The sequence below is a fragment of the Amphiura filiformis genome, chromosome 12 (genome assembly GCF_039555335.1).
Source record: "Amphiura filiformis chromosome 12, Afil_fr2py, whole genome shotgun sequence".
Classification (NCBI taxonomy): Eukaryota; Metazoa; Echinodermata; class Ophiuroidea; order Amphilepidida; family Amphiuridae; genus Amphiura; species Amphiura filiformis.
This window is the reverse complement of record NC_092639.1, coordinates 26,329,568-26,356,311: the sequence shown is the minus strand read 5'-3', so window position 1 is coordinate 26,356,311 and position 26,744 is coordinate 26,329,568. Positions and strand designations below refer to the sequence as shown.

The 26,744-nt window shown below is 36.3% G+C and overlaps 1 protein-coding gene across 1 annotated transcript in view; it reads right to left on the bottom strand.

Annotated features, from left to right (window-relative positions):
• Positions 1–22,545, bottom strand: part of LOC140165992 (uncharacterized) — a 30,235-nt gene extending 7,690 nt beyond the window's left edge. Inside the window, exon 1 of the mRNA XM_072189354.1 lies at positions 21,586–22,545. Within this exon, the coding sequence (XP_072045455.1) occupies positions 21,586–22,122 (537 nt within the window). The 5' untranslated portion in view covers positions 22,123–22,545. The remainder of the gene's footprint in view (positions 1–21,585) is intronic.
• Between the last annotated feature and the right edge of the window lie 4,199 nt (positions 22,546–26,744).

Below are 26,744 nucleotides of genomic sequence, written 5' to 3'. Positions count from 1 at the left end.
AGGATCAGTATATAGGATCGATTGCGTCTTCAACTTAACTAAAACATGAAATATGAAAAGAGGTGTGTTTTTATAAGCAAACAATTCATTAAAAAAAGGCGGAGGCAGTTAGAAAAAACAAAATGAGTATCAATATCATGGATATCATTGCTGTCCAGACAGCCCTTCTCTTAATGGTGTTATTGTAGTCAACAAAACAACATAATACTTTCAAAGAAACATGAAGTGTCCGCCTATTTGGACGCTTGTCTTAATGTAACCACGTGCATGGAAGACTTCGACTATAGTATCATCATTTTATAAGTGTTTTAATAGTGTTATCACAATGTAATATACTAAACTAACACCCTTTGAAACTTTCAAAAAATCAAAAGGTTTATCCCAGTGTCAACCACTTGTAAAACAAGCACTAAAATTGAGCCACTTCAGCTCAAAAGAAATGGGTAGTTGCTGGGCTGGGTCGCTTTATTGGTCCTGTGTTATTGAATGTTTGTGTACCTTTGCTGCTTTCAATAACAAGCCAACTTATTAAGGATATGCATATACCATTTCTCGCCTGAATTACGGCAAATTATGAAATTATGACACCCCATAATAACAGTTTATATTATCAAATGTTTTATTTGTGCTTCTCAATATAATCTGTGCTTCTTAATAATATAGTTGTGATACGAGTTCTTTTTTCACTGATTGTAGCTTTCATACATTGGGTCATGGGCAGGTGCTTCAGACGCTTGGCTGCACTTGGCTGAGCTTAATCGTAGCGCCAGCGACGCATTCGTTAAAATGAGTGCAACTTTATAAAGAGAAAGAAGGAGCAAATCAAACGATAGGAGTCCTACTAGATTTATTTCAGCATCATTTCTAAGTATTAATGCATCAAATGTTCACGTTCCCGCCCGGGTTCCCGCTAACGTTACAATAAGTATGGTAGTGTACAATAAACAATCAATCCAATGAAAAGGTTAGGTATGGCAAGGGGAATAAATGCTATATTAAGGTACAAGTGTTCAGTTGTAATTTCAGTGTACTATTTATAGATTTAAAAAAACACCTACCCGTAGTGTTTTGAGGCTCTTGTGTATGAAAAACAAACAAAACAAATAAACACAAAAATAACATTTAATGACGTGTCATATCATTAATAAACATCATGGGTGTTTCATTTCGTTCTCTAAAAGAGGAAAACAATTGAAATGTTTGGAGAAAGTAATAGCCTATATGTTATGAAACGGCAAAGAACACGTCTAATGTACGATATACGTTTTTTAAGACTTCTAAGGGTGCGCTTTTGTTAATATATCATATTCATATACCCGAAACTTTTGGAGAAAACAGAACTTGGGTTTCTCGCTGGATACGTTTAGTCCTCAAAGTATTGACTTGCTTGCTCTAATTTTATACTTAGATTTAGTGAGTGGGTCACTATTAATCGCCAGCTTAGACCTGCCCAAAGGACGTGTGGCATTTTTTCCTTTTTCAAAAGAGAGCTGTCCACTCTTTGTTAAAATTTATGATGAAAGAACATTTCATAAGAGTTTAATGTCTTGAAGGCAGGGCATAATCGTGCACGTGAAGATCGTATGCAGCTGCAACGGCCTATCCACCCCTCCTTGTCTATATGTGGTCTATAACCAACGGTCAAAAACAAGAGACAACATCGGTGCGGGTACAATTTCCACCAAATATTATCCATAAAAGATGAGGATATAGTTTAGCCCAGCACCTATAAGCCGGCTTGTTTTATATCGTTGATGGACTCATTTTATCAAATGCACAGGAAACGTATTGGAGTGATAGTCTTCTTGAGGCTATTGCTTTAAAAAGGCAATATTTAATACACCAGCGAGTTAAATCAACTTGAGTAACTTGACGCTGAATAATTGACTACATGACAATATTGTGAGGCTACTTTTACCGCCTTGCTGCCTCTGGCGCGCTTCTGTAAGATACGCGAAAAATTAAACAAGTTAACGGATGTAAGTTCGAAACTGTTTCTTTTCTAGTTTCTTTCAATCAACAGAGTTAACATGAAAGAGATACTTGTCACTTACGGCTTTGCCTGGCTACTTTGACCACCATCTTTTTTTTTTTTTGCTCTCCTAATAATGTATTTTCGTAAGCTCGAGTGTCAGACAATAATGCTTATTGTACCTGTTGATCAAAATGGATTAATTTCATGAAATGTCATTTTTCTATCTTTTCAAGTTTCTCCCTCACATGTTCCTTGGGCATTTTAAGACAACACTGTTTGACGGGTTATTGAATGTGCTTTATGGTGTCTCAAGAATCGAATTTTATTGAGGCTATTAGGCGATCCTTATATTATATACCAATGGAACCAAAAGTTTTACCTCCTCTCTAATTTGCGGATCCACGCCTAAAGCAGCTTACTCTTTTTTTTTTTTTTCTTTTCTTTTTTTTGATATAAATCATTGTAGGGTTTCTTCTTTTGAAGTTATGTCCTGCTGTTACAAACTGAATGAACCTATTGTCTTCTTATTGTGATAATCGTTAATCAATTAATTATTCAATACTTTAAATTATTTAACGATCCATTAAAATTAATGTAGCACCAGAGAGCCGATCTCTTACAAAAGCACATAAGCAGAAGATGATGAGAAGGGCAGGGGATTTATTTATAAAACAAAGAACAATGAAAAACGATATAAATGATGAATAAATTATTAAACAAAAAGGTTAGTAACTTTTTGATGAGTCGTCAAAGGATGCGAAAAAACCAACCATGCAAACATTTTATACTCATCATTATTTGAATAGCAATGCATACAAATTTGCAAACCTATTTTCTGTCTTTCCTTAACTGCTTTTAATATTCTTAAGCTATTTGTACTTTATTTCCAAGTGTTTTAATTCTCAGTTCATATTTTTCCATTAATTATTTCTCTTCCCTCTCATCATAAAATGTTCCCTCATTAATTGTCCCGTCTTTCCTCTTGTCTACAACGTTCTCTCTAATCTCTTATTCTTAATTTTTACATTCTTCAACCCATTCGATCTTCCCCCTTTTCAGCCATGTCAGTCTAAGGGACCGATCGTTATTTACGACAGGGGGGAATGGGTGTTTCACGGCAAAAATATCGACAAAAAATTTCGCGTTCCCCCCTCGCGTCCGCAAAAACATTTCGCGTTCCCCTTGTTTTCCCAATTTTCTCCATTTAAAATTTAACAATCCCCCTCCTGGTTCAACTAAAATTTCAGGTTCCCCCTCAAGACCACAAAAAATTTCGTGTTCCCCCTAAATTTACCCATCCCCCCCTGCCATAAATAACGATCGCTCCCTAAGTTGAATCCTTTATTAATTCACTCTTATACGTCGTTCCTCCTAAGTTTTCAGTATACGTTTCAATCTCTTCGTTCCCTCTATTCTCTCTAAGTGGTGTCCGTCCACATCTTTGGGCCGCACCGTCACTTTGTCCAGCGAAACAAAATTAATAACTAGAGGCAAATGGTGGTCATAGACCACAAACCTAGCTGGGGCATGTTGGTGTTGTGGAGGTATCTGACCCCTGCAAAATGTTCCAAAAATGTTCCCCTGTCATGAGGTTTGTTGTCACCGAGTTTTGAGTCCTGTACTCCTCACAGATGTCCAGAAAATGCAATTCTAAGATTTGACCCAGATGACCTTTGACCAGACCCCTGCAAGATGTTCCATAATTCACCCCTGGTCATGAGTTGTCACCGAGTTTGAGCCCTGTACCTCTTACAGATGTCCAGATAACGCAATTCTAAGATTTGGCCCCAGAACTTAGTGATGTCTTTTGAGCTGACCCGTGCAAAATGTTCCAATATGTTCCCCAGGTCAATTGCAAATCCACAGTAGGGTTGCAAATATACCATATGTCACTCGGAGTGCGACAATTTGTACAGATAAATTTATCACAGGTATTTTTTTATTAATTTGACCATTCGTCTGCATATTACCAAATATAACCCATTTTGGGCTACCGTTTTTCCGCGAAGGTCATTTATGTCGACAAATTGTTCACAAATCCACAGTAGGGTTGCAAATATACCATATGTCACTCGTAGTGCGACAATTTGTACAGATAAATTTATCACAGGTATTTTTCTATTAATTTGGCCATTCGTCTGCATATTACCAAAAATAACGCATTTTGGGCCACCGTTTCTCCGCGAACATCATTATGTCGACAAATTGTTCGCAAATCCACCACAGGGTTGCAAATATACCATACGTCACTCAGAGTGCGACAATGTGTACAGATAAATTTATCACAGGTATTTTTCTATTAATTTGACCATTCGTCTGCATATTACCAAATATAACCCATTTTGGGCTACCGTTTTTCCGCGAAGGTCATTTATGTCGACAAATTGTTTGCCAATCCACAGTAGGGTTGCAAATATACCATATGTCACTCGTAGTGTGACAATTTGTACAGATAAATTTATCACAGCTATTTTTCTATTAATTTGGCCATTCGTCTGCATATTACCAAAAATAACGCATTTTGGGCCACCTTTTCTCCGCGAACATCATTATGTCGACAAATTGTTCGCAAATCCACCACAGGGTTGCAAATATACTATACGTCACTCGGAGTGCGACAATGTGTACAGATAAATTTATCACAGGTATTTTTCTATTAATTTGACCATTCGTCTGCATATTATGAAATATAACCCATTTTGGGCTGCCGTTTCTCCGGGAAGGTCATTTATGTCGACAAATTGTTCGCAAATCCACCGGTTACTTTTAAGGATATTAATACATGGCATAAAATGTGACAATTTATCAAAATAATTTTATAATGAACGCTTTTATGGATATTTGCCAATACAATATACCGTACATCTGACATGTACATGGTATATTAGGTATGCTAGGTGAATTCAAATTTGCCATCAAACTGCATCATTTTATATATCAAATTAAAGCTCTTGAGTCTTGAGTAAACAAAGCCAAAACTGAAAACCTTTTTTTCATAGCACTTTCCGTAGCAAAGTTACATCTTGTCAAAGATTGACTTTCATCAAAAAGATTCAGCTAGCAAAATTCCCCAAAACGGCATTTCGGGGGTGTTTCTAGATCTTAGTCTCATTATGATAGCAGCTTTTTTTTAATGGAACTGCTATCAAAATCCTCTAAAATTCCTTGTGCGATTGTCTTATCACCATAAAAAATCATATATTTGGGTCAAGTGAAGTACAGAAAACATATTTATGTAGGTTTCCTTCTTCGGCCAGTTGTTTTAAATTTCTATGTAAATATGCACATAGATGAACTCCTGGATGGGGCAGCTTTAATTAGCATGAGGCCACATTGATATGTAAATAGCGTATTGTTATTTAAATTTGTGCCCAGACGTATTGAGGGCGACAGTCATGTTACCCAGACGGAGAATGGCTGCATATGCCAGGCATGTCAATTTGCTGAGTGAAGGCTGATAATCACCTTTCTGTATAGGTAATAAGCTAGTATATTTCGTGTACCAGTTGGTTATAACAAAAAATTAGTATCATATTAAATATATTAAATGTATAAACTTTGAAATTTACATGAATTTGAAAAGCAGAGCTTCGAAATCTAGCTAAGTCAGGTGATGTGAAATTCTGCTGCGTGACCCCCTCTGCGTGGTAGAATTATATTCATAAAACATTGAATTTAACAGATATCATGGGCAGCCAACCACGATTTATCAGCATTTAAAATATATGTTAATTAACAAAGATAAATAATAAAGAGTACAAATGGCAATTAACTAGTAAACAAGCCTGAAATCTTAAAATGTTGCCACGTGATTTCCCGAACACATGATATTTCAACATGTGACCACTATTCAGATTTACCGTAAATATTTGGAGTATGCTTGCACATCATGCACATACACTGTGCATTTCTTTACCTCCGTATAAAATCAATAATTCATGCTGGGAGCCAAGTAACATTGTCTACTCAGTGCAGATTGGTATTTTATTTTACTTGAGAGCATAATAGAAATACATAAGACGAATAAGGCGCCATGATGGAAGGTCAGGTCGGGTATCAAAGGTTATTATAACTTAAATACTACTTGTATTTCCCACATTGCCTCTGTCACATATTTCCTTCATATTATTGCCAGCAAGTCCTAATTTTGACTTTGCAAATTGCAAAATGTCATTTCATATCAAATTAGTAGACTTTCTTTGAAAAAAACATATCACTGGTGCCTGATGGGAATACCCGTCCGCCATTTCATTAAACTGAATCGTTTTCGCCTGGTTTGTGCCCAGATGTATTGGGGGCGCGCTATACTCTCATTGAACAGGCAAAGTTCGCAAAACTAACAACGTTGTTATTTGCGAAACTCAATTAACATGATCCAAGGGGTCGAACATGAATTATTCATAACGAGCTATAACGGATCGATAACTGGCCTCACTTTCTAGCTAGTAAACCAGCTGAATTTTTCATAGATTTTGCGTTGCTAATAGAACAACCGTGAATTTAGTGTCACCCCTTGATTTGCATTTTGTCGGCGAATTTGGCTGACTAGCAAATGTGTTAACTAAGGTTTGCCTGGGATGAGTACATCATCAGGTTGTAGTAAGCTACAAATTTCTAATGTTTGAGGACTTGTTCTCATTGCTTACCTGTGTTTTCACATCATATTTTGTGGTCAAAATGATTACAAATGTGTAATTTGCCCGGGGTAATTTGCAATCATTTCCGACGGCTAAGTAAGATGGCCTTGAACAGGGATCTCTGATTTGAATGCACACTAACCAGGGCCGTGACACTCGTATTCAATCCCTGTATATCAGTAAGCTTAAAGACGAAATACCTAGGGGAACTGGGGAAAAGTGGAAAAAAATTTTTGTCCAGCCCAAACAGGATTACGAAGCAAGGCAAGGCAAAACTTATTAAGGTTTACAAGATACATATTTGGTGCATACGCACCGATATGAACCTCGCGCCAATCAGGCCGTCTTCACGTACTAGAGGTAAAGTTTGACATATCAGATATCGCACGACTCTGTGGTATATTTGGTTAACAAGATAGAGGGTTAAATGCACAAAGTGCTATATCTCATTAACCAATGATCCTACAGAGATGTGAGCACTGACTTTTTGTTCTTTATGACCAGAGGAAAAGTTTGACATATCGCACGACTCTGTGGGATATTTGGTTAAAAAGATAGATTGTTAAGTACACAAAGTACAAAAAGTGACTATATCTCATTTACCAATGATCCTACAGAGATGTGACCACTAACTTTTTGTTCTTTATGACCAGAGGAAAAGTTTGACATATCGCACGACTCTGTGGGATATTTGGTTAAAAAGATAGAGGGTTTGGAGCACAAAGTACAAAAAAGGGACGAAAACTCATTAACCAATGATCCTACAGAGATGTGACCACTGACTTTTTTGTTCCTTATGACCAGAGGAAAAGTTTGACATATCGCACAACTCTGTGGGATATTTGGTTAAAAAGATAGAGGGTTAAGTACACAAAGTACAAAAAGTCACTATATCTCATTAACCAATGATCCTACAGAGATGTGACCACTGACTTTTTCGTTCTTTATGACCAGAGGAAAAGTTTGACATATCGCACGACTCTGTGGGATATTTGGTTAAAAAGATAGAGGGGTAAGTACACAAAGTACAAAAAAGTGACTATATCTCATTAACCAATGATCCTACAGAGATGTGACCACTGACTTTTTGTTCCTTATGACCAGAGGAAAAGTTTGACATATCGCACAACTCTGTGGGATATTTGGTTAAAAAGATAGAGGGTTTGGTGCATAAAGTACAAAAAGTGACTATATCTCATTAACCAATGATCCTACAGAGATGTGACCACTGACTTTTTGTTCCTTATGACCAGAGGAAAAGTTTGACATATCGCACAACTCTGTGGGATATTTGGTTAAAAAGATAGAGGGTTTGGTGCATAAAGTACAAAAACATGTGCAATTTCACTTAGTTGCCAGCGGAAGAAAACGGGAAGATTACAGTGGTTTGTTGCCAGCGGAAGAACCCGAACGATTACAATACCTAGCTGGGGGGTGTAAACCCCCCAGCTAGGTAAAAAATAAAACCTTGTTGAATGATTTGCCGAATTTGCCAATACATAGATCGCTATCTTATGATAAATAACAAGCCTGTATAATTGCTCTAAATGCCACAATTGATTTAGGAAAATATTGGTCATTGATAATGAACTCTTGTGTTTAAGCTTTTAGAAAGATAGCGACACAGATAGTGTTGTTCTGGAAACAAACTTGGTGGCAATGTTAAGCATTCATTTCATGGATGAGAACCATTGATCTTCTACTATTATTGGCAAAGGCCACGTATTCAACTTATCTCTGATTTGCTCCAGAGATAAACACACAAAAACGTCGTGATTTCTCAGCTATGATTATAGATTGGATGTTCACGTCACTTCGACTGAGCGTTGACATTTGTATACTTTCTTGAAAATAGTTAGTCATAAAACGCCTTGCGCGTAAATATTACAATTCAAACAATTTAGACTCTCTTTACACGCCGGAATTTGACCTGCATTGATTCGCATCCATAAATTTGTGACATCCATAATGTACAGGTCATATTCAACTAAATGAAGAGGTCAAAATTGAATTGACGATGAACTATGCCTAAATGTTACTAAATCACAATATCGAGTGACAATATGAAGAACTATAACCTCTCTGAAAAGGGAGCTACATTTGATGACCGGTACCAATTGGCTAAAAAGCTTGGGGTCTCTTGTTTTTAAGTTGATAATTGGTCAATTCATTTTAATAAACATAAGTTTGTAATGACAGTTGTAAAGAATTTATTCACAATGAAGAAAAGTTACGTAACCATGTTATCAGCGGGATTCTTCACCTCAAAGTTTATAGTTATCGACACATCCAAAATGAAATATAAATGATGCACTATTTTTTGCAATTAATTGGGTCAATTATTGGTAAATTGTGCTTTACAAATCCACTTGCTTACTCACGTTTTTAGACGTTTCATCAGTAATGTGATGAACCAGCACATTACTGATGAAGTCTTCAGAAGGAAGATGAAACGTCTAAAAACGTGAGTAAGCAAGTGGATTTGTAAAGCACAATTTACCAATAATTGATATCTAACAATCCTGATGAACTTATTCAAGGAATTAATTGGGTCCTTTAGCACTAAAACGAAAAACACCCAAGAATTGTAAACTTAGTTGTACAAAGTTCATTCTACAATGAAGGAGATTGACTCAACAGCGGGTTATAAGTTAATATTTTAAAGCCTCGCTAATGAAGCGAAGTCCACAAACACGATTCGAAAACTCGCAATGTTTGTCTTATGCACGTGTCTAAATCAGTTTCATCGCACTTGATTTGGTATTAATGAATCGACTAATAGGATTGAAACCAACTAAGCTCGACGTTTTTTTTTAAATTTCTTTACGCAAGGACGTCGTAAATCTGATTTTAAAAATCATCGTGATAATAAAGGAGTATTTTTCAACAAAGCATTTGCTATATACAAATTGAATATTAGTTTATGAGATTCAATTAAAACGTTATATGAACCTTGTCTATCTATACGGTACAGATTCCATGCAAAGTAGTAAGTTTGTTCCACTTGCCCGAACTACTCAATATGAACTCACTTGTAAGCGTTCGTTAAGTTGAAAAAAAAATCTTTTTGCAAAATAAACGTAAAAGGTTTCATGAAATCATCATGATAATACACAGATAAAGGAGTATTAGATTTTTCAACAAAGCATTTGCTATACAAACTGAATATTATTTTAGGGGATTTAATTAAAAGGTTATGTGAACCTTATCTATCTATAAAAATTAGAAAGTAGAAAGGTTGTTCCACTTGTCCGAACCACTCAATATGAATTCACTTGTAAGCGTTCATTAAGTTGAATACATTATTTCTTTTTTCAAAATAAACGTAAAAGATTTCAATACATTAGTCACCTTTTCTGGCGTTTTTCTAAATATTATGCAAACGTTGATTATGCTACAATTGTGAAAACAATACACACCAAGAATATCTGAACCTTATTTATCTATACAAATTACATGCAAAGTAGTAAGTATGTTCCACTTGCCAAAACGACTCAACTAATGATTACATTAAAACTTTCAAAATTATCTTTGACAAAAATACAATTTGACAAGAGTGCCTGAAAGCAATTTGTCTACACGAAACATTAATCAATATCATCATTGTTGCGGTGCACGGGTAACACCCTTTAATCGTACTGTCGCAAGCAATAACGCAATTAGCGTGCTCTTTCCATACACTGCCACGCCGTTTGCCTATACGCTGTATGTATTCTGTACAACTAAATGAAAAGGCTTCCAATGAACAAGAGTTGCAGTTGAACTTTAATGAAGCCATAGCTTTTAAACAGGTCGCGTGTCTAACTTGGAGAAAGACTCCTCTTTTTAAACTGACTTTTGACGGTTTTGGTTTTGAAATCACTACAGGCGGTCTACTTTCTTCAGCCATCAAAAGAGATAAATACCCTTTTCAAATTCTCGGACCAACAGCGTTGATCAACTTGATCTAACAATCTTTCCCTCAGGACTTAGGTATTGTCTAGAGTAAACCAGTTTAGTGACCACTCGCGTGTTCATACCCTGCTTTAATGCACCTCAAATAATCTTTTTAGTAATTTTTCTATGGAAGTTAAAAACTTGATGCGTTCAGTTTGGTGATGAAAATTAATACCGTACTATGACTTTGGAACAAAAAAACGGTACATAGTTTATTCCCTTGGGCGACTTGTAAATGCATCATCTGAAGGGGGAAACACTTGTTCAGTAGGATTTTTAAATGTAAGGATTGCTCCAGTTTCCAAGTATAATGTTGAAAAAGTATAATGTTTCCGGAAATGTTGAAAATGAGCTCTCAAATTGAGGATTTCTGATTTTAAACTATTTTTCTGCTGGATTTTTTTTCCTTTGGGCACTTAAAAAGTCCGGATTTCCAACAGTCACAGCTGGACAAAAAGTCCGGATATCCGAACTCCTCTATAGGGGGTGTGCATCTATTTTCTGGAATAGCCCATTTCAGCATAGTATGTATATAGTATTTACCGGCAACGTGTACATGTACTTACATCCATTATAACTATTACTAAAACAGGCTCCACTGAATCAAAGACAGATAAACGCCATAGATATCCTGCCCTACAGACCCCCTACCCCACACACACACACTCACAAACACACACACACACACTGCGTCCGTCGCTCACATCCCTCTTTCCATTCAACTACTAACAATTCCATCCCTTCACGCACATCCACCCACACGATCATCCAAACACCATCACCCACCCATCCATCTACCCATAAACCATGCATGTACAACCCCATACGCACTCCATATCCACCCCGGGGGAACATGTGTAAGTAGGGATGTGATGAGGGTGTGGTGTATGTGTTAGGGTGGGATACGTGTGTATTTTATTGGACAGTGGTGGATGGGGTAGGATGGTGAGGTTTGAGGGTATTTTGACACATGGATGGAAGGATACCAAACATGATTTGTTTATACAAAATTGTTTAGAAAAAAAAATTAATAAAAATTCACTGTGGCAGCTTTCTTTTGTGCACCTATCATCCATTGTAACAGTGCCTACAACTGATATGATAGACGGGTAAACTACTCACGTGTCATATTGTCATACCAATCATTATAACGTATTCTAAGCAGGTGGTAATAATAATATTGTTCATTTATCGCAGTGATAATTTTGTACTATTACTATTATGAATATGAAATGTCCAATGCCAACGGACTAAAAATTCCAATTTCGTGAGAGTTCAAAGTTTTAAGATAATATGCATCTTCATACTCTTACTAAGTATAACAAAGAATTTTGCTTGAAAGGAAATCTAATTCTTATCACATATAACTTCTAAAATATCCCAAATTTACCCCCTTGTATGCACAGTTTAAAGAATGTTGTTTTTGATGTACAAATCAAAAATCATGTGTCTTTGGGTATACGGATGTGTAGGCAGTGTGGAGTCGCTTAGGGTGGGGTGGGTATAGGGGTGTGCTAATATTGTGGTGGTGCAAGAGCATTATGTGTAATTTAACATGATTACTGTGTAAGGCTCCTGACTAGAAAAGGTTTGCATATGATGAAATACAACACAATGGAATTCATCCGACCTACTTAGCCACTTAGCGGAGTGCTTCATTTTATATAAACTTTAGATCGGCTTTTGTAACTTTGAGGTGGATGATGGGACTATATCAACTCTTCTTCGTTATCATTGGTTATGGGATAGTAAACACAAAACAGCCACTAATTGGTGAAGAGAATCGACGATCCGTTGCAATTGATCCAACTGCAGTGCCCAGTGCGCGTCTGACGGTGTTCTCCCGTATACATTTCACCTGACTCTCCCCGTTCTACCTCCGATTCCCACATGCAATTTAAAAAATCAAATTAACTTCTGTTATGGATCACTGCTGATTATTTAAATCATCTTTTTGTAGATCTTAAAGACATTGTTATTTTGTAAGAGTAATTGGCTATCTCATCTGTTTCTTTTGTGAGTTAACGTATGTTAATTTACTGTGTGCCAATATAATAGCAATTAAAGAACTTTACCGGTGGTTAGGTCATAATACGCGTGTACCTTATATCCGGATTTTTGAATCTTTTAACCAATTCAGTCTATTGTGGTATATTTTAAAACCAATTTAGAGTATATTTATAATTCTCCCACACTATCTCTTTCTAATTATTTATGGTTGGCCATGTATTATTTTGAAAAGGTAATTAGCCTATTTGAAAGACAAAGTGAAAGTTGTTTTTCGATTTCATAAGTTTTACTTTCGTTACATATTTTCTCTAATGTTGCTTTGTTGTTTTAATTCTAAATAAAAAATAATGTTATTTTTCCGTTTTCATGAACAATTTCTACGAAGTATATATTTATCAATGTTAATATCTTTGTTCAATATCATGACAAAGGGAAGATGTTTTGTATTCTATTCATTGTTGTAAGTTATAATCTTTCTTTCGTTCTTTCATTCTTTCTTTCTTTCTTTCTCTTTTCTTTTGCAATATATAATAAATATAGTTTTCTTCTTTTTCTGTCTCTTGTTGCACCCTTTTTTTTGTTACTTATTTTTCTGAGGTTATCTGTGTTATTATGTTGTTCTTTTCAACTGTGCAAGCAAAGTCGTCTTTCCGTTTCCCGAAATATCGTGTCTAATAGAATGAATTTGCATCAATCTTAACGAATAAGCATGCCTTTGTAAATATGACATGTAAACTGAAACTTAACCTTTACCAAGCGACGCAAACCAGCACGGTCGCGTGTTGGCCTCATCAAATTTACATGATAAAGGTAAATACCCATAATCATAATCATGTTAACTTTATCGAATGAGTCCAGCAGTTTCATCATATACATAAAGAAAAAACGCGTGCATATATTTTGATAATCACTTCCATCACATTTTAAAATCAATTAAGATCCTAAAAATAATTTACCAGATTTAAACCGTCTTAAATATGTGACAATGAGTGAACACGATATAGGAAACATATTCGTCGACAATGCGCAACAAGCTTTTTGAGTCACTAGCGCGTGCTGTATGAAAGTATGCCGCAGGGAGGATATCGCCAATCCCCGCTGGAATTACAATAACGCGTATATCTCAGGTCTTGCGTTCCTTAAAAAAAGGATTCAGAAGTTCCCAAACTTGCAACTTTACTTTAAATGTATTGTTTTGCTAAACCAGGATTACGTCTTTGCTGCTTGTTATTGTATTATGATTTTGACGTCCGTTGGCTTTAATCTATAGCAGATAATAACAAAAGGACAGTAACTTTTGAAACATTATTTCGTTAAAAAGCGCGTGTGCCCTGCGGAATGTGTGTATACACGGGGCCTGTAAACAAGATAAACCACAACGCAGTAAACAGAAATCTTTGATTGACAAAGTTTGGTCGTGCAGTCAAGCATCTTGTTGTTTTACCCGCCCTAACCATTCAAAACGTGGACATTTTCTTCCATTTTAACGATGCCTAGAGGTCTTTTTGGTATGCTTAAATTCGCATTAGCTTAAAATAATAGAGTACTAATCCCTTTGACCTATATTTGATCTTTTCAATTTCCCTTTTTTGTTTTCTACGTGCGTCTTGATCATCTATTTCTAAAATAGAGTAAGACAATATCTCTACCAAGAGACACGAAAAAGACACTGTATGGCTGAACATTCAAAATGATAATTTGATAAGTACCAAGTGAACTCCAGATTGAAGTGGGTATGATCAGTATGCTCTGTGCAAATAGGAATGTTAGATAGCCAAATGTAAAACTCTCACCAAACATTCTGATTTTACCGGGCTGTCTGACATACTACTGCATTACAATGAACATGACTTTGACATGGAACACAATGCATTCCTACGGAAGTAAATAAGGGCCATGTGGGTTCGCTTTGTAACGCAAGAAGTCAGGAGCTTGTGATCACAAATCCCGACTTCTTGTGTTCCTGACTTAGCCAGTTTGAAAAAAAAAGAGATAGTAAATATATAAAAATAGTTATAGAAATAGTTAAGACAACTCAGGATCTCAAGAACTAATGAAATCTGTTCAATTTTCACGGCGTTAGTATTTTAATTGTAAGGAGTTGTCTTAACAATTTCTTTATTTTTATATCTTTACTATCTAAGTCGGAATTTGTGATCACAAGATCCTGACTTCTTGCGTTACTAAGCGAACCCACATGGCCCTTAGTTACTTCCGTACATTCCTTGTACGTAATGTCAGTTTAAGGCATTGGTTGCTATCATAAGCTTTAAAAAAGAAAAAATGTAGTTATTAGCCTAATGTAACACTATTTACATACTCATAAATATGAGCGCTATAACTTGTTAAATTAGGTATTTATTTCAGCATGATTGGATCACAAGTACCATGGTCTTCACTCTTTTGAACCCGGTGCTCTTTGGCACGTGCTGTTGAGCGAGCCATCAAGCCATAAATTCCACTCAAAGCCCATGCTCAATTTCAAAGTTATCAAATCTTTTTAATATCCTACCAACCCATATTTATTTTTTTGATTTGTTAGGTGTGCTGCTTTATCTCCACGGGTTAGGGGACAAAGATATGGGTAACGTGTTAAACCAATTTTCCTCTCTTTCTTTTAACATATCAAGGACATGCAAGATCCAAAGTATTGCACTTGGTATAATATTATCATGATTATTGTGCAAGAGGACACATTGTTGGTTACTCACGTGCCTACCTTCGTCCCAAAACCATGGAATGGGCCATCTGCTATTGGAAATAAAAGATTGTCTTTTTACAATTTCATAATCAGACTTAGAGAAAGTTCTCTATCCATTCATGACAGGCAAAGTAAGAGAATAATAACCATAATTATAACAATAATTATATTTAAAAGACGCCAGTTCTGTCTCTCATATTCTTTCCACACACACAAAGGTTTTCCATTATTGTTTATCTTTATTATAATATCTCGCAACTTTTAAAAGTCATATAACGTGCCTATCATATAAATCTTTTTGTAGAATATCTGTATATTAATGTTTTTCTTCCCAATTAAAAGAAAACAAAGGTATAATACCTTGGCACGGTTCCCACGATTGCTTTGTGTTTATTTATCTTAGTTTTATCTTTATAAAACTCTATTGGAATTCGTCACACCGAATAAATCCCTGGTGCGTGGATGGGTTTATGTGCGCTTATGCGAGACCGTGATAAAGACCTCAATTACGTATAAAAATCGTTTAATTATCGTTGCATGTACCTTAATGAGTTCGTAGGTAAATGATTTTCTTTCAAGGTGAAGGTCCGTTGTTACTATAAAGTCTCTCAAAAGAGGTTTTTTGTGTCGAGCGCAGCTGAAATCTAGGAGATAACGCTGACGAAACTTCGGCCAGGCACAAGTGATAGCTAGTTGGGGGTATTATAACAGGACAGGCGATAAAAGACCTTGTTACAGTCGGTTCCGATCAGGGTAACGCCCGATTGTCGGCTACACTTACACTTGCCTGTCAACCCCTGTCAACTAACAATCGGGCGTTACCCTGATCGGAACCCACTGTAACAAGGTATTTTATCATGGGTCATCTGCCCAACTCGCTTTAAATAATTGTGCACCATTAGGTGGCTTTTGAGCAACCAATCGTACCCATTGAGTTCTCCTAAAAGGCGACGGATAGTACCAAAACTATTTTATTATTAAACATAGATCAGCAATTGTTATCAAGTTATAACATCGTCGGACGCATCACATACTGGTCTATCTCGAAAAACACGCATTTCGAGAAAATCGCAATTGAAAATCTTCGTATTAAGTGGCATATTTTCTAAGCACCATGTGGCCTGTACACAAAGCTGAAAGATGAAGGTCAGCCAAATCCAATGGTATTTGGTACTTAGTCTAGTTAGGTCAGATGGTTCACAACTATGATAGTAAAAAAATCAGGTGACCTCCCTGGGGGAAATTCCATGACCCCCCTAAAATTGGCCCTCTTTTGACCTGCCTCAGAATTGATATAGCTTAAAAATGCCCAACATTTAACATCATGAAAATGTACTTTGAAATAACCTGGGTCTGACAGAAAGTTGAACATATTGGAATTGAACCATGCTTTATAAGATGATCTATTCAGAAAAAAATAATTCTTTTGATATAATTACGTAAAATCATGGTGGAATTTGGGCAAAAACAGGATTTTTCATAATTTTGAAAGTAGCGAAAAAAGAACATTTTCAAATCACATTTTCTGCTATATTCAGGCTAACATTGGATCAAACCTTTTGGATAATATAACCAACATGTTGTACTTCTGAAATATGTTTAAATTAGCGTGGTACCTTTTTGCTATACTGCAGGGGAGTTTGTTGATTTTGGTGGATTTTCCGTTATTTGCTTGTTTTTTTGTAGACTTAATTAACGTTTTCCAATGTATAAACGTACTAATTATTTTACATTCACAATACGGCTTCAATTCTCAACCAAGGTTATTATTGATTTGAGTTTGATAACTATTTTCATGTGGATTTTGCTCTTTTATTATAGTGGAATTTGTTAATTTTCATGGAATTTGCATATGAATCTCCCTGCAAACTAATGATATGAAACTAGGGTTTCCTAGATTGATATGATAATTATTTTGATTGCTGATTTTAGAAATATTGTTTCCAATAACAGAATGTGTTTGTTTTGTGTTAATGGAATTTGTTTTTTCCAAGGAATTTGTGTCTTTTAACATATTTTCAAAAGTGGAATTTGCAACCAACATTACACTGTTTAGGTAATAAATCATATTTTAAATAAAATAGACTAATCTTTAGTTAAAAAAACATTTATAACAAAACAAACACCACACCATACTTCATATTATCTACTACCAATGCAATGGAATTTTCATTTCTTTTCAAAGGCGAATTTACCAAATAACAAGTACAGGTACTTTAAGCATGGTCTAAAATTGAATGTGAATATGTACATGTAATGATGTACCGGTACGTTTACAATATCTCAATATCTCATTGAGCGTGAAACTCACGCATTCAGGGACTTTATCAGGTGTCAGGTCTATTGCCATTTGGTCTAATACCATTTGGTCTAATACCCATTTTATCTACAGACTTGACATTTAGTACCGTATGGAATATTTTCTCACAAAATTCAAGGACTGGGCTGGAATTTCGGACTTTATGCAAAATTGTTCTGTTATTGTCCAATGAACTCACGCTGCTTCTTTGTGTACAGTAAGATTATAACATTTATCTGGCCCCAGGGGGCCATTCAAACTTTCTGAGTGCGTACAACTTTTAAGAGCTCCTCCCACTTTCAAAACGGGTAAATTACAAGTGCATTTCAGTTCTGATGAACACTTATTGGTATTAAGGTTCAGTAAACATCACCTTAAACCTCAATAAATTTGACAATAATGTTGCTCAAATTCAGAAATTTTACCCCCACAAAAATCCAATTCAGTCTCCTTAAACCGCCATTTTAGACTAATTCACTACATTATGAGCGCCATAATGTAAACTAATGGAATTTGGAAAGCACATTTTCTGTCAAAAAAAATATGTTACACCATCTCCCGACACACCCCAATTAATATTTAGTCTGTGCGGTTTATGCATACCCCTTCCAGACCAGTCTTGGAATTTTGCAACAAAATATTCCATACTAAATATCAAATCTGTATATACAAAAGGTAGAGTACCAGAAAGGCTAATTACCACGTCTAATAATCATATAGTCTATAGTCATTTAGTATAATATTGTTTGGTCCAATAACCAGTAGGTCTACTGACCATATAGACTAATAACCATTTGGTCTAATATTTTATTATGAACAATTTGGCATAATTACCTTCTGATCTAATAACTGTTTGGTCTATTACCGTATGGTCTAATAACCAGTTAGTCTAATACTATGTCGTGCATTTGCCAAAAAATTTGTCTACAACTGGTTACGGGCTGTAAATATATGTAAATGAGACGAGCATGTGTATAAACATACTACATTCATCAAAACTTATGCATTATTCCTCGGAATTCTCAGAATTAATATTGTTTATTATTGTTTATAATGTACCAAGAAGAAGAAGACATGCGGCCTGCATGTATTGAAAGTGACATTTTGCCGGGCTATTTGTTCTTCTTTTCCGGTCTTTACAAGGTATATAAATAATATAACCGACACTAGGCTCATCATGCATCACCTGGGGGTGCCACAGGCATGGGACATGGGCCAGTACGAGTTACCTGCAACTCCAAACATTAAAACGAAATAGGTTTGCCTGTTTACGTCATTTGCATAGAGTTGGAATACTACATGTATTATAGGCCTGTTTATATAATCCCTGTTTAATATGAAACAAGCAAAGGCATCCTGCTTTTTTATACGACCACGGTAACCCCGGTCTATGACCTCATCATGTGTAGTAGCATCATTGCCTCTACATAGCCTCACATGTGCTATTAGACCAATCGGTTAGTAGACCAATTAATTAGTAGACTAAATGCTTGTTAGACCAAATGGTTTGTATACCAAAAGGGTAATATTAGACCAAATGGCTATTAGACTTAATGGTTATAGACCAGATGGGTATTAGACCAAATGGTTCATTGGAATAAATGGTTTTAGACTTTATGGTTATTAGGGACCGTTCACAAACACTTGTTGGGAGGGTGGGCTGATGCAAAAAGGGTGGGGGCCTGAAAAATGTTGATCCTCCTGGGCGGGCCTTGAAAAAAATGACCACAAATTTTCCCGGGAAAATTGAATTTATATGCTTTTCTATGGGGTTGACCCATATTTCATGTCAAAAAGGGGGGCTGAAATTTTTGAGGTCTGTAAAGGCGGGCCCCGAAAAATCTACCGGAAGTTCTGCGGAGGGGCGCAGGAGCTCCACTGGTGGATGACGTACATAACTCCCTAACAAGTGTTTTTGAACGGTCCCTTAGACTATTGGGTTTTGGTCGAAATGGTAAATAGGACCAAATGGTTATTGTACCAAATGATAATGGGACCAAGTGGATGTAGTAAAATCTAACAAATTCTCACACACCAAATTTAATTTATTAGGGATTCATTCATGAAAACTACGCTTATACCAGAACATTTTGTGATACTGTACTATTTCTTCATCATAAACCATTATTTCTCCAACTGAAATCCTCACGCAAATCAGCCAGTCCTAAACGCTGGGCCATATCGCCGTTGTTTAGTCTCAAACAATCAAGCGCGCCGTAAGGTAGCGCGTATGTATGTATAGGTATATATGAATGTAAATTATTGACCAAATACAGCCAAAAATGGGATATTTCGACATTAAAAAGTCACTTCTAGGTAAAAACTTGTACTCAGTTGTTATTAATAATCTACATACTGATGTTATATAATATTTTCTTTCTGAATAATACAGATTGTAAATAGTATTAGACAATATTAATATGCTCATTTTGATTTTGTTGATTTACGAACTAATGCAAAATGCAATATTTTAAAGACCCCTCAAAAAAAATTGGAAAAAGATACCACAACAGAGAAAGCATTTTTCTTTAGGCAAAGGATGGGAAATGTTTATCTAAAAAGGTCATATCAAACTCAGCCTGAATAAAGGCAATAATTAAGTTAGAAATTTGGTAAAATTTGCATTTTTTCTCATTTTCGACATTTTGAAAATATGGCTATATTGAGTTTATGAAAAATCCACCTTAATGAAATTGCTGGCTTCTGCAAATTTGTGAGGAGATTCACCAATATATGTATTTTCAATACCAATTTGTTTGGGACCTGTTGAATTATGGAGTTTCCTACAATATTTCCTGGAAATTGATGAAAAACTGCTTTTTAAAACATATTTTAGGTGATTTTGGAGCGATTTTTAGGGGGTGGTCATATTTTTTAATGGGGGGCTCCAGAGAATTTTTTAGTGTTGTGATTGAAAAGTGTTATCAAAACCTATCAATGTCCCAAAATATTATTAATGGCGGCCGACCTTCATCTTTCACGTCTGCAGGAAATTAGAAAATATGCCACTTAAGTTAACCTTTCTATAATTTAATTATACTATGGATTTTAATGAAAGTGGTTTTAAATTAAAGCATATACTTAACAAATTTATTTAAGTGGAATTTTGAATTATATTTATGTATGCAGTATTGCTTAAAACTACACTAAAGTTGTAGTTCTGTATGTGAAATAGTTAATTTCCCGATATCGTATTTAAAATTCGTTTCATACTGGTCTATCTTGGGGGCTATCTCGATTTCGCGAACAAAGATGTGACTTTAGACGCATCACATACTGGTCTATCTCGAAATAGACCAGTATGTAATGCACTTTCAATACGATATCGGGAAATTAACGATTTCACATACAGAACTACAACTTAAGTGTAGTTTTAAGCAATATTACATACGTAAATATAATTAAAGATTCCACTTAAATAAATCTGCTAAGTGTATGCTTTAATTTAAAACCACTTTCATGAAAATCCGTAGTCTAATTAAATAATAGAAAGGTAAACTTAATACGAAGATTTTCAATTGCGATTTTCTAGAAATGCGTGTTTTTTTCGAGATAGATCAGTATGTGAAAATACGTATTTTGAAAAAATCATAGATAGTTTAAATTAAACATTTTATAACTAATTATCTAGGAAAAATTGAGGTCTGTAATTTGTTGTATTTGAAGAGCTCCGTAAAAAAGAACTATATACCAATTTTCTCAAAAAAGTCAAAAATTCAAGATAGACCAGTATGTGATGCACCCGACGACATGTTACTTTTCTATAAGGATCAATAGTATGGACTTATGAGGTGACGCGTGAGAGTATACCATTATAGCTATTTTATGTTACGGAATGCTCGTATTGGGATTTTAGCGGTTACCGATCGACTCACTTGTGCTGATTTGTTTTCTGATTAAATTTATCCCTGAGAATAAGAAATAATTCTTCATAACACACTTGCAATACTTAATTTTAACATTTAACATCTAGAATAAGCCTAAAGAATAAATCTTGACAGTTCCTTAAAGAAAGTTTAATGCTTACCACAACAGCTGGCTCAGGATACGGCGTCCACTCGGTATAACCCTGATGAGGCGGTGCATGCTGTAAGGGAATAGTCATACCAAGATTGTCAAGTTCTTCCAATCTATGTTGCCTATTTGCTTCTTCATCCAACGTTTCCTTGAGATGCATGATGTAATTAATAGCCGTTATAAGTGTCTTAACCTTGGACAGTTTCTTATTTCTAGGTTCTGTCGGGATTTTTCTCCTGAGTCTGATAAAACCTTCGTTGACTAGCGACACTCGTCTGCGTTCCCGGGCGTTTCTTCTCTGCACGAGATGCGGTTCTTTATCCTTTGCTTGTACGGCGGCTTTACTGCTAGAAGATGAATTTGATGAACCGGAATTTTCTCCTCTCGTGCGCCCGTTAGCTCTTCTCCGTGTACGGAGTAGTCCTGATTTTTGTCCCTGTGTAGTGTTTTGGCGTTTTGGTATAGGTTTGTCGCAAGAACCATCACTGCTACCAGGCGATGATAACATCATGTCCGAGAGATTCCCGCTAGATGATTCCGATGCCATGTCATCAACGATTTTGCCACGGAATGGTATAAAAAAAAACTCGAACTTTTTTCAATGAACAGCAATGACTTCTCTGTGCTTCAATGCTTAATGAGCAACGTCGTCTGGTGATTGTATGTTAAGTATAGTTAGGATGGGCAGAACGTATGGTTTTGTTCCAGTAGTGCAATTTGAAGTCAACACCGTGAAAACCGCATAGATTGTTAGTTTTTCTTTCGTTGTGTTGATAGAGAGAACTGGCCAAGATTGCAGCACACGTTCAGTAAAATGGTGAATTAGCTTCAGAGATCAACCATGACGGAGGCACGTGCCGTGCCGATCTTTAAACTGTCTAAACCTGAGAAACTAACAGTCCGGTCTACCCTCTCGAATAAGATATATTAAAATCTCACCGCACAAGTGTCACTGATACTAGTAAGTCATCTAAATGTGCAAGCGTTTTGTTTAATGGTTGACTATCAGATAGATACAGCGTATTGCATCTAATCCCGCGGCGGTATTTTTCCAGATTTAAACGAATTAATTACACAATTATTTTATTGTTATATATCCACACCTCCGTTGATTGGTTTAACCAATAGCGCGTCTTCTAACTCACCCGTCTCTTTATCATGTCCATCAGCTCACCAAATTATGCTAATAACGTTATCATGTCTCAAACGTCACCACACTGGTGAATATATAAGTTAATATTTCCTTTTTGTGCCTGCTGAGTATACAAAATGAGCACCTCGTACTTGAAGCTGAAGTATCTCATTAATTATTCATATCGTGTTAACTACATGGTTTTTACCAAAACAGTGCCATAGTCGAACGCCAGCACGCGTAACTCGTAGTATTGTACTGTTATTCCCTAAACTAATGCGACTTTCATTTATCTCTATTAGTGGTTTATCCCACTTCATCATTTTTGCTAGACTTTGAGGAATTTGATAAGTTTGTGCCTGAGGCTCAACGGGGTGCAAAAAAGAAGTAGCGCGCAAGCGCGAAGGGGTTGTGCAAGGGGCTGTGACACTTCTAAATCGTGCTGAATCATGCGGAAACCAGTCACTGGCGGCAAAATATAGAGCAACTTTAACTCAAGGCGCATATACCACAAGAAGAACTGTTTTCAAATAAAAGACGGGATCATCTAATTGGGCAAGACAAAACAACCTCTCAACAAGAATACGGGTTTAATTGATAACTTGTTCACATCTTTATTGATATACATTTTTCTTTGAATAGACACGGTAAGGAAAAGTAGCGTCTTTTCCAATGAAAATAAGACCTGCCTATGGGCACTACTTTTCCTACACTTTGACTCGAGTATCTGTTAACTACTTAAAAAGTGTAACCCTCCCTTGCAAACGACCATTTTGATTTTAAACTGTGTAAAAATGTTTTTAAAAATATCCGGAAAAATTTAATATTTTTATGTTATATCTGAAGCACCATTCAGATAATTCTATTCTTGGTTGTTAAAAAGCCTTTGATAGAGAAGAAAATTAGGTCGAATGCAATTTTATATCATGTACACGTGAAGTCGTTTAGAAATGATGATAAAATCCAAGGATTATCCACCACATTGGAACCAGGCATATTTTATCTTTCTTCTAAGCTTAATTGCGATGTGGTTTGATCTTAGTTTGAATAACAAAGGCATATTCAAACTTTATGTTTTAAGGCGGAAGTCCAATGACGTCTCAATCTTGTATCAAATTGACATAATAAGCTGTGATTTATCGGCCGAGTACTTGGCAACAATTGTCTTAGTTCTAGTGTAACAATCTGTAAGGAAATCAATTACTCATACGTTGTTAATTTAAGACATGAATATATTAATTAATAAAGATAAAAATGGAAACTAATATTTAATTGTGTCGGAGAATAATGTATGATTCAACTGAAATGATTTGACAAATAAAAGGTGTACTTTTGCATTGGTGAAAAGTATTACGAATTTATGAAAAAATCAATACTTAAAAAACAATGGCTCTAGGATATAGAATACATTAATGTACTTATGGTTTTATTAATATATCTGTCTGGTAAGCATTTGTATTTGAATAGGATTATGCTACTGTAATAAATCAGCTGACCCTGAATTTGGTCCTAACATTGGAAACTCAATCATAATATTTCCCCTAAATAGGATTAACAGTAACTGCTCACTGAAAAAACCCAATGTAAAACATATTGCAATATGACAACTAAACTCTATCCTATTAAAATCATTTTTGAAGTGAGTTGGGATGAGGCTGTGAGACACGAAGTACTCCATTAAATGAAAACACTTTTGCTGAAAGTCTCTGCAATATTAAAGCACCCACCCATTTCTAACTAATTTCAAGACAAATTTTCATAACAGTTTAAAGCAACAGAAAAAATATTGTTACCTTTCAAAGGTATGGCTACATTAGTATTATAAGTGATGAAAAATGAAAAGTGCCTCTTACTTACTGGGGGTAGCACTGGTTACGTGCTCATGATAATGACAATCCAACTCCCTAAACCACCGCTCATCGCGGCGCTCGCGCTTCGCGCTCGCAATTGGGGCACCGCGGTCAGAGGAACGGAGCCAGTTCTAACTGGGGTTGTTCCCTGTGCATTAAAACACTCAAATAAACACTCAAATAAGCACCCAAATGACCTTGGCTAGTTTCAGGTTCATCCCTGCGATTATTTCAGCGGGAACAAATATGACCTAACACCTTTCAAAGATAAGGTGGGCTAGTCTCAGGTTCATCCCTGCGCACAATGCAGCGGGATCGGGAACAAATATGACCTACTCCTTACCAGGGTATGGTGGGCTAATCTTAGATTCATCCATGTTCTCATTTTAATGGGAACAAATAATTATGACCTACCACCTTATCCAGGGTAAGGTAGGCTAATCTTAGGTTCATCCCTGCACTCAATTCAGCTGGAACAAATATGACCGACCACCTTATCAAGGGTTGGATTTATCCCTGCGCTCATTTCAGCGAGAAGAAATATGATATACAACCTTATCCACGGAAAGGGTGGGCTTATCTTAGGTTGATCCCTGCTCTCATTTCAACAGGGACAAATATGGCCTACCACCTTATCCAAGGTAAGGTGGGCTAATCTTAGGTTCATCCCTGCGCTCATTTCAAAGCGAAGACATGGATATACCACCTTATCCAGGGTAAGATGGGCTAAACTTCATTCCTGCGCTCATTTCAACGGGAACAAATATGACCAACCACCTTTTCCAAGGTAATGTGGGTCGATCTCAGGTTCATCCCTGCGCTCAGCGAAAGGTACCTTATGTAGGGTGCTACATGTGTCTGATTCCGCTTGTTGCTGGTAATAGATATTTAAGTAGCAGCTAATTCAAAACATCCCCAAATTAACAAGGCTCAGGAAGTCCTCCATTGTTAACGATTTGCTAATACACTCTAGTCAATATACAATGCTTTGTAACCCTCCTCAGTCCAATCAAATCAATCAATAGATCTATAACAATTCTATGACATAGTTCAAGTTTCATTGTACTCTTTAACAATAGGATTATATTGATTATTGATTGGTGTGCTTGACTAGCAATGAGATACATGTAGCATCCTACTTAAGATACATTTTGCTGCTTAGGTTTAATTCAGCCGGAACAAATATGACCTAACACCTTATCCAGGGAAAGGTGGGCTAATCTTAGGTTCATACCCTGCGCTCATTTCCGCGGAAACAAATATGACCTAACCATTTATCCAAGGTGAGGTGGGCTAATCTTAGATTCATCCCTGCTTTCAATTTAGCGGGAACAAATATGACCTAACCATTTATCCCAGGTGAGGTGGGTTAATCTTAGATTCATTCCTGCTTTCAATTTAGCGGGAACAAATATTAACCTACCGCCACATCCAAGGTAAAGTGGGCTAATCTTAGGTTCATACCCTGTGCTCAATTCAGCGGGAACAAATATGACCAACCACCTTATCCAGAGTAAGGTGGGCTAATCTTAGGTTCATACCCTGCGCTCATTTCATCGGGAACAAATATGACCTAGCTATTTATCCAGGGTAAGGTGGGCTAATCTTAGGTTCATACCCTGCGCTCATTTCCGCGGAAACAAATATGACCTAACCATTTATCCAAGGTGAGGTGGGCTAATGTTAGATTCATCCCTGCTTTCAATTTAGCGGGAACAAATATGACCTAACCATTTATCCCAGGTGAGGTGGGTTAATCTTAGATTCATTCCTGCTTTCAATTTAGCGGGAACAAATATTAACCTACCGCCACATCCAAGGTAAAGTGGGCTAATCTTAGGTTCATACCCTGTGCTCAATTCAGCGGGAACAAATATGACCAACCACCTTATCCAGAGTAAGGTGGGCTAATCTTAGGTTCATACCCTGCGCTCATTTCATCGGGAACAAATATGACCTAGCCATTTATCCAGGGTAAGGTGGGCTAATCTTAGGTTCATCCCTGCGCTCAATTCAGCGGGAACAAATATGACCAAATCATTTATCCGGGGTATGGTGGGCTAATCTTAGGTTCATACCCTGCGCTCATTTCAGCGGGAACAAATATGACCTAACCATTTATCCAGGGTAAGGAGGGCTAATCTTAGGTTCATCCCTGCGCTCAATTCAGCGGGAACAAATATGACC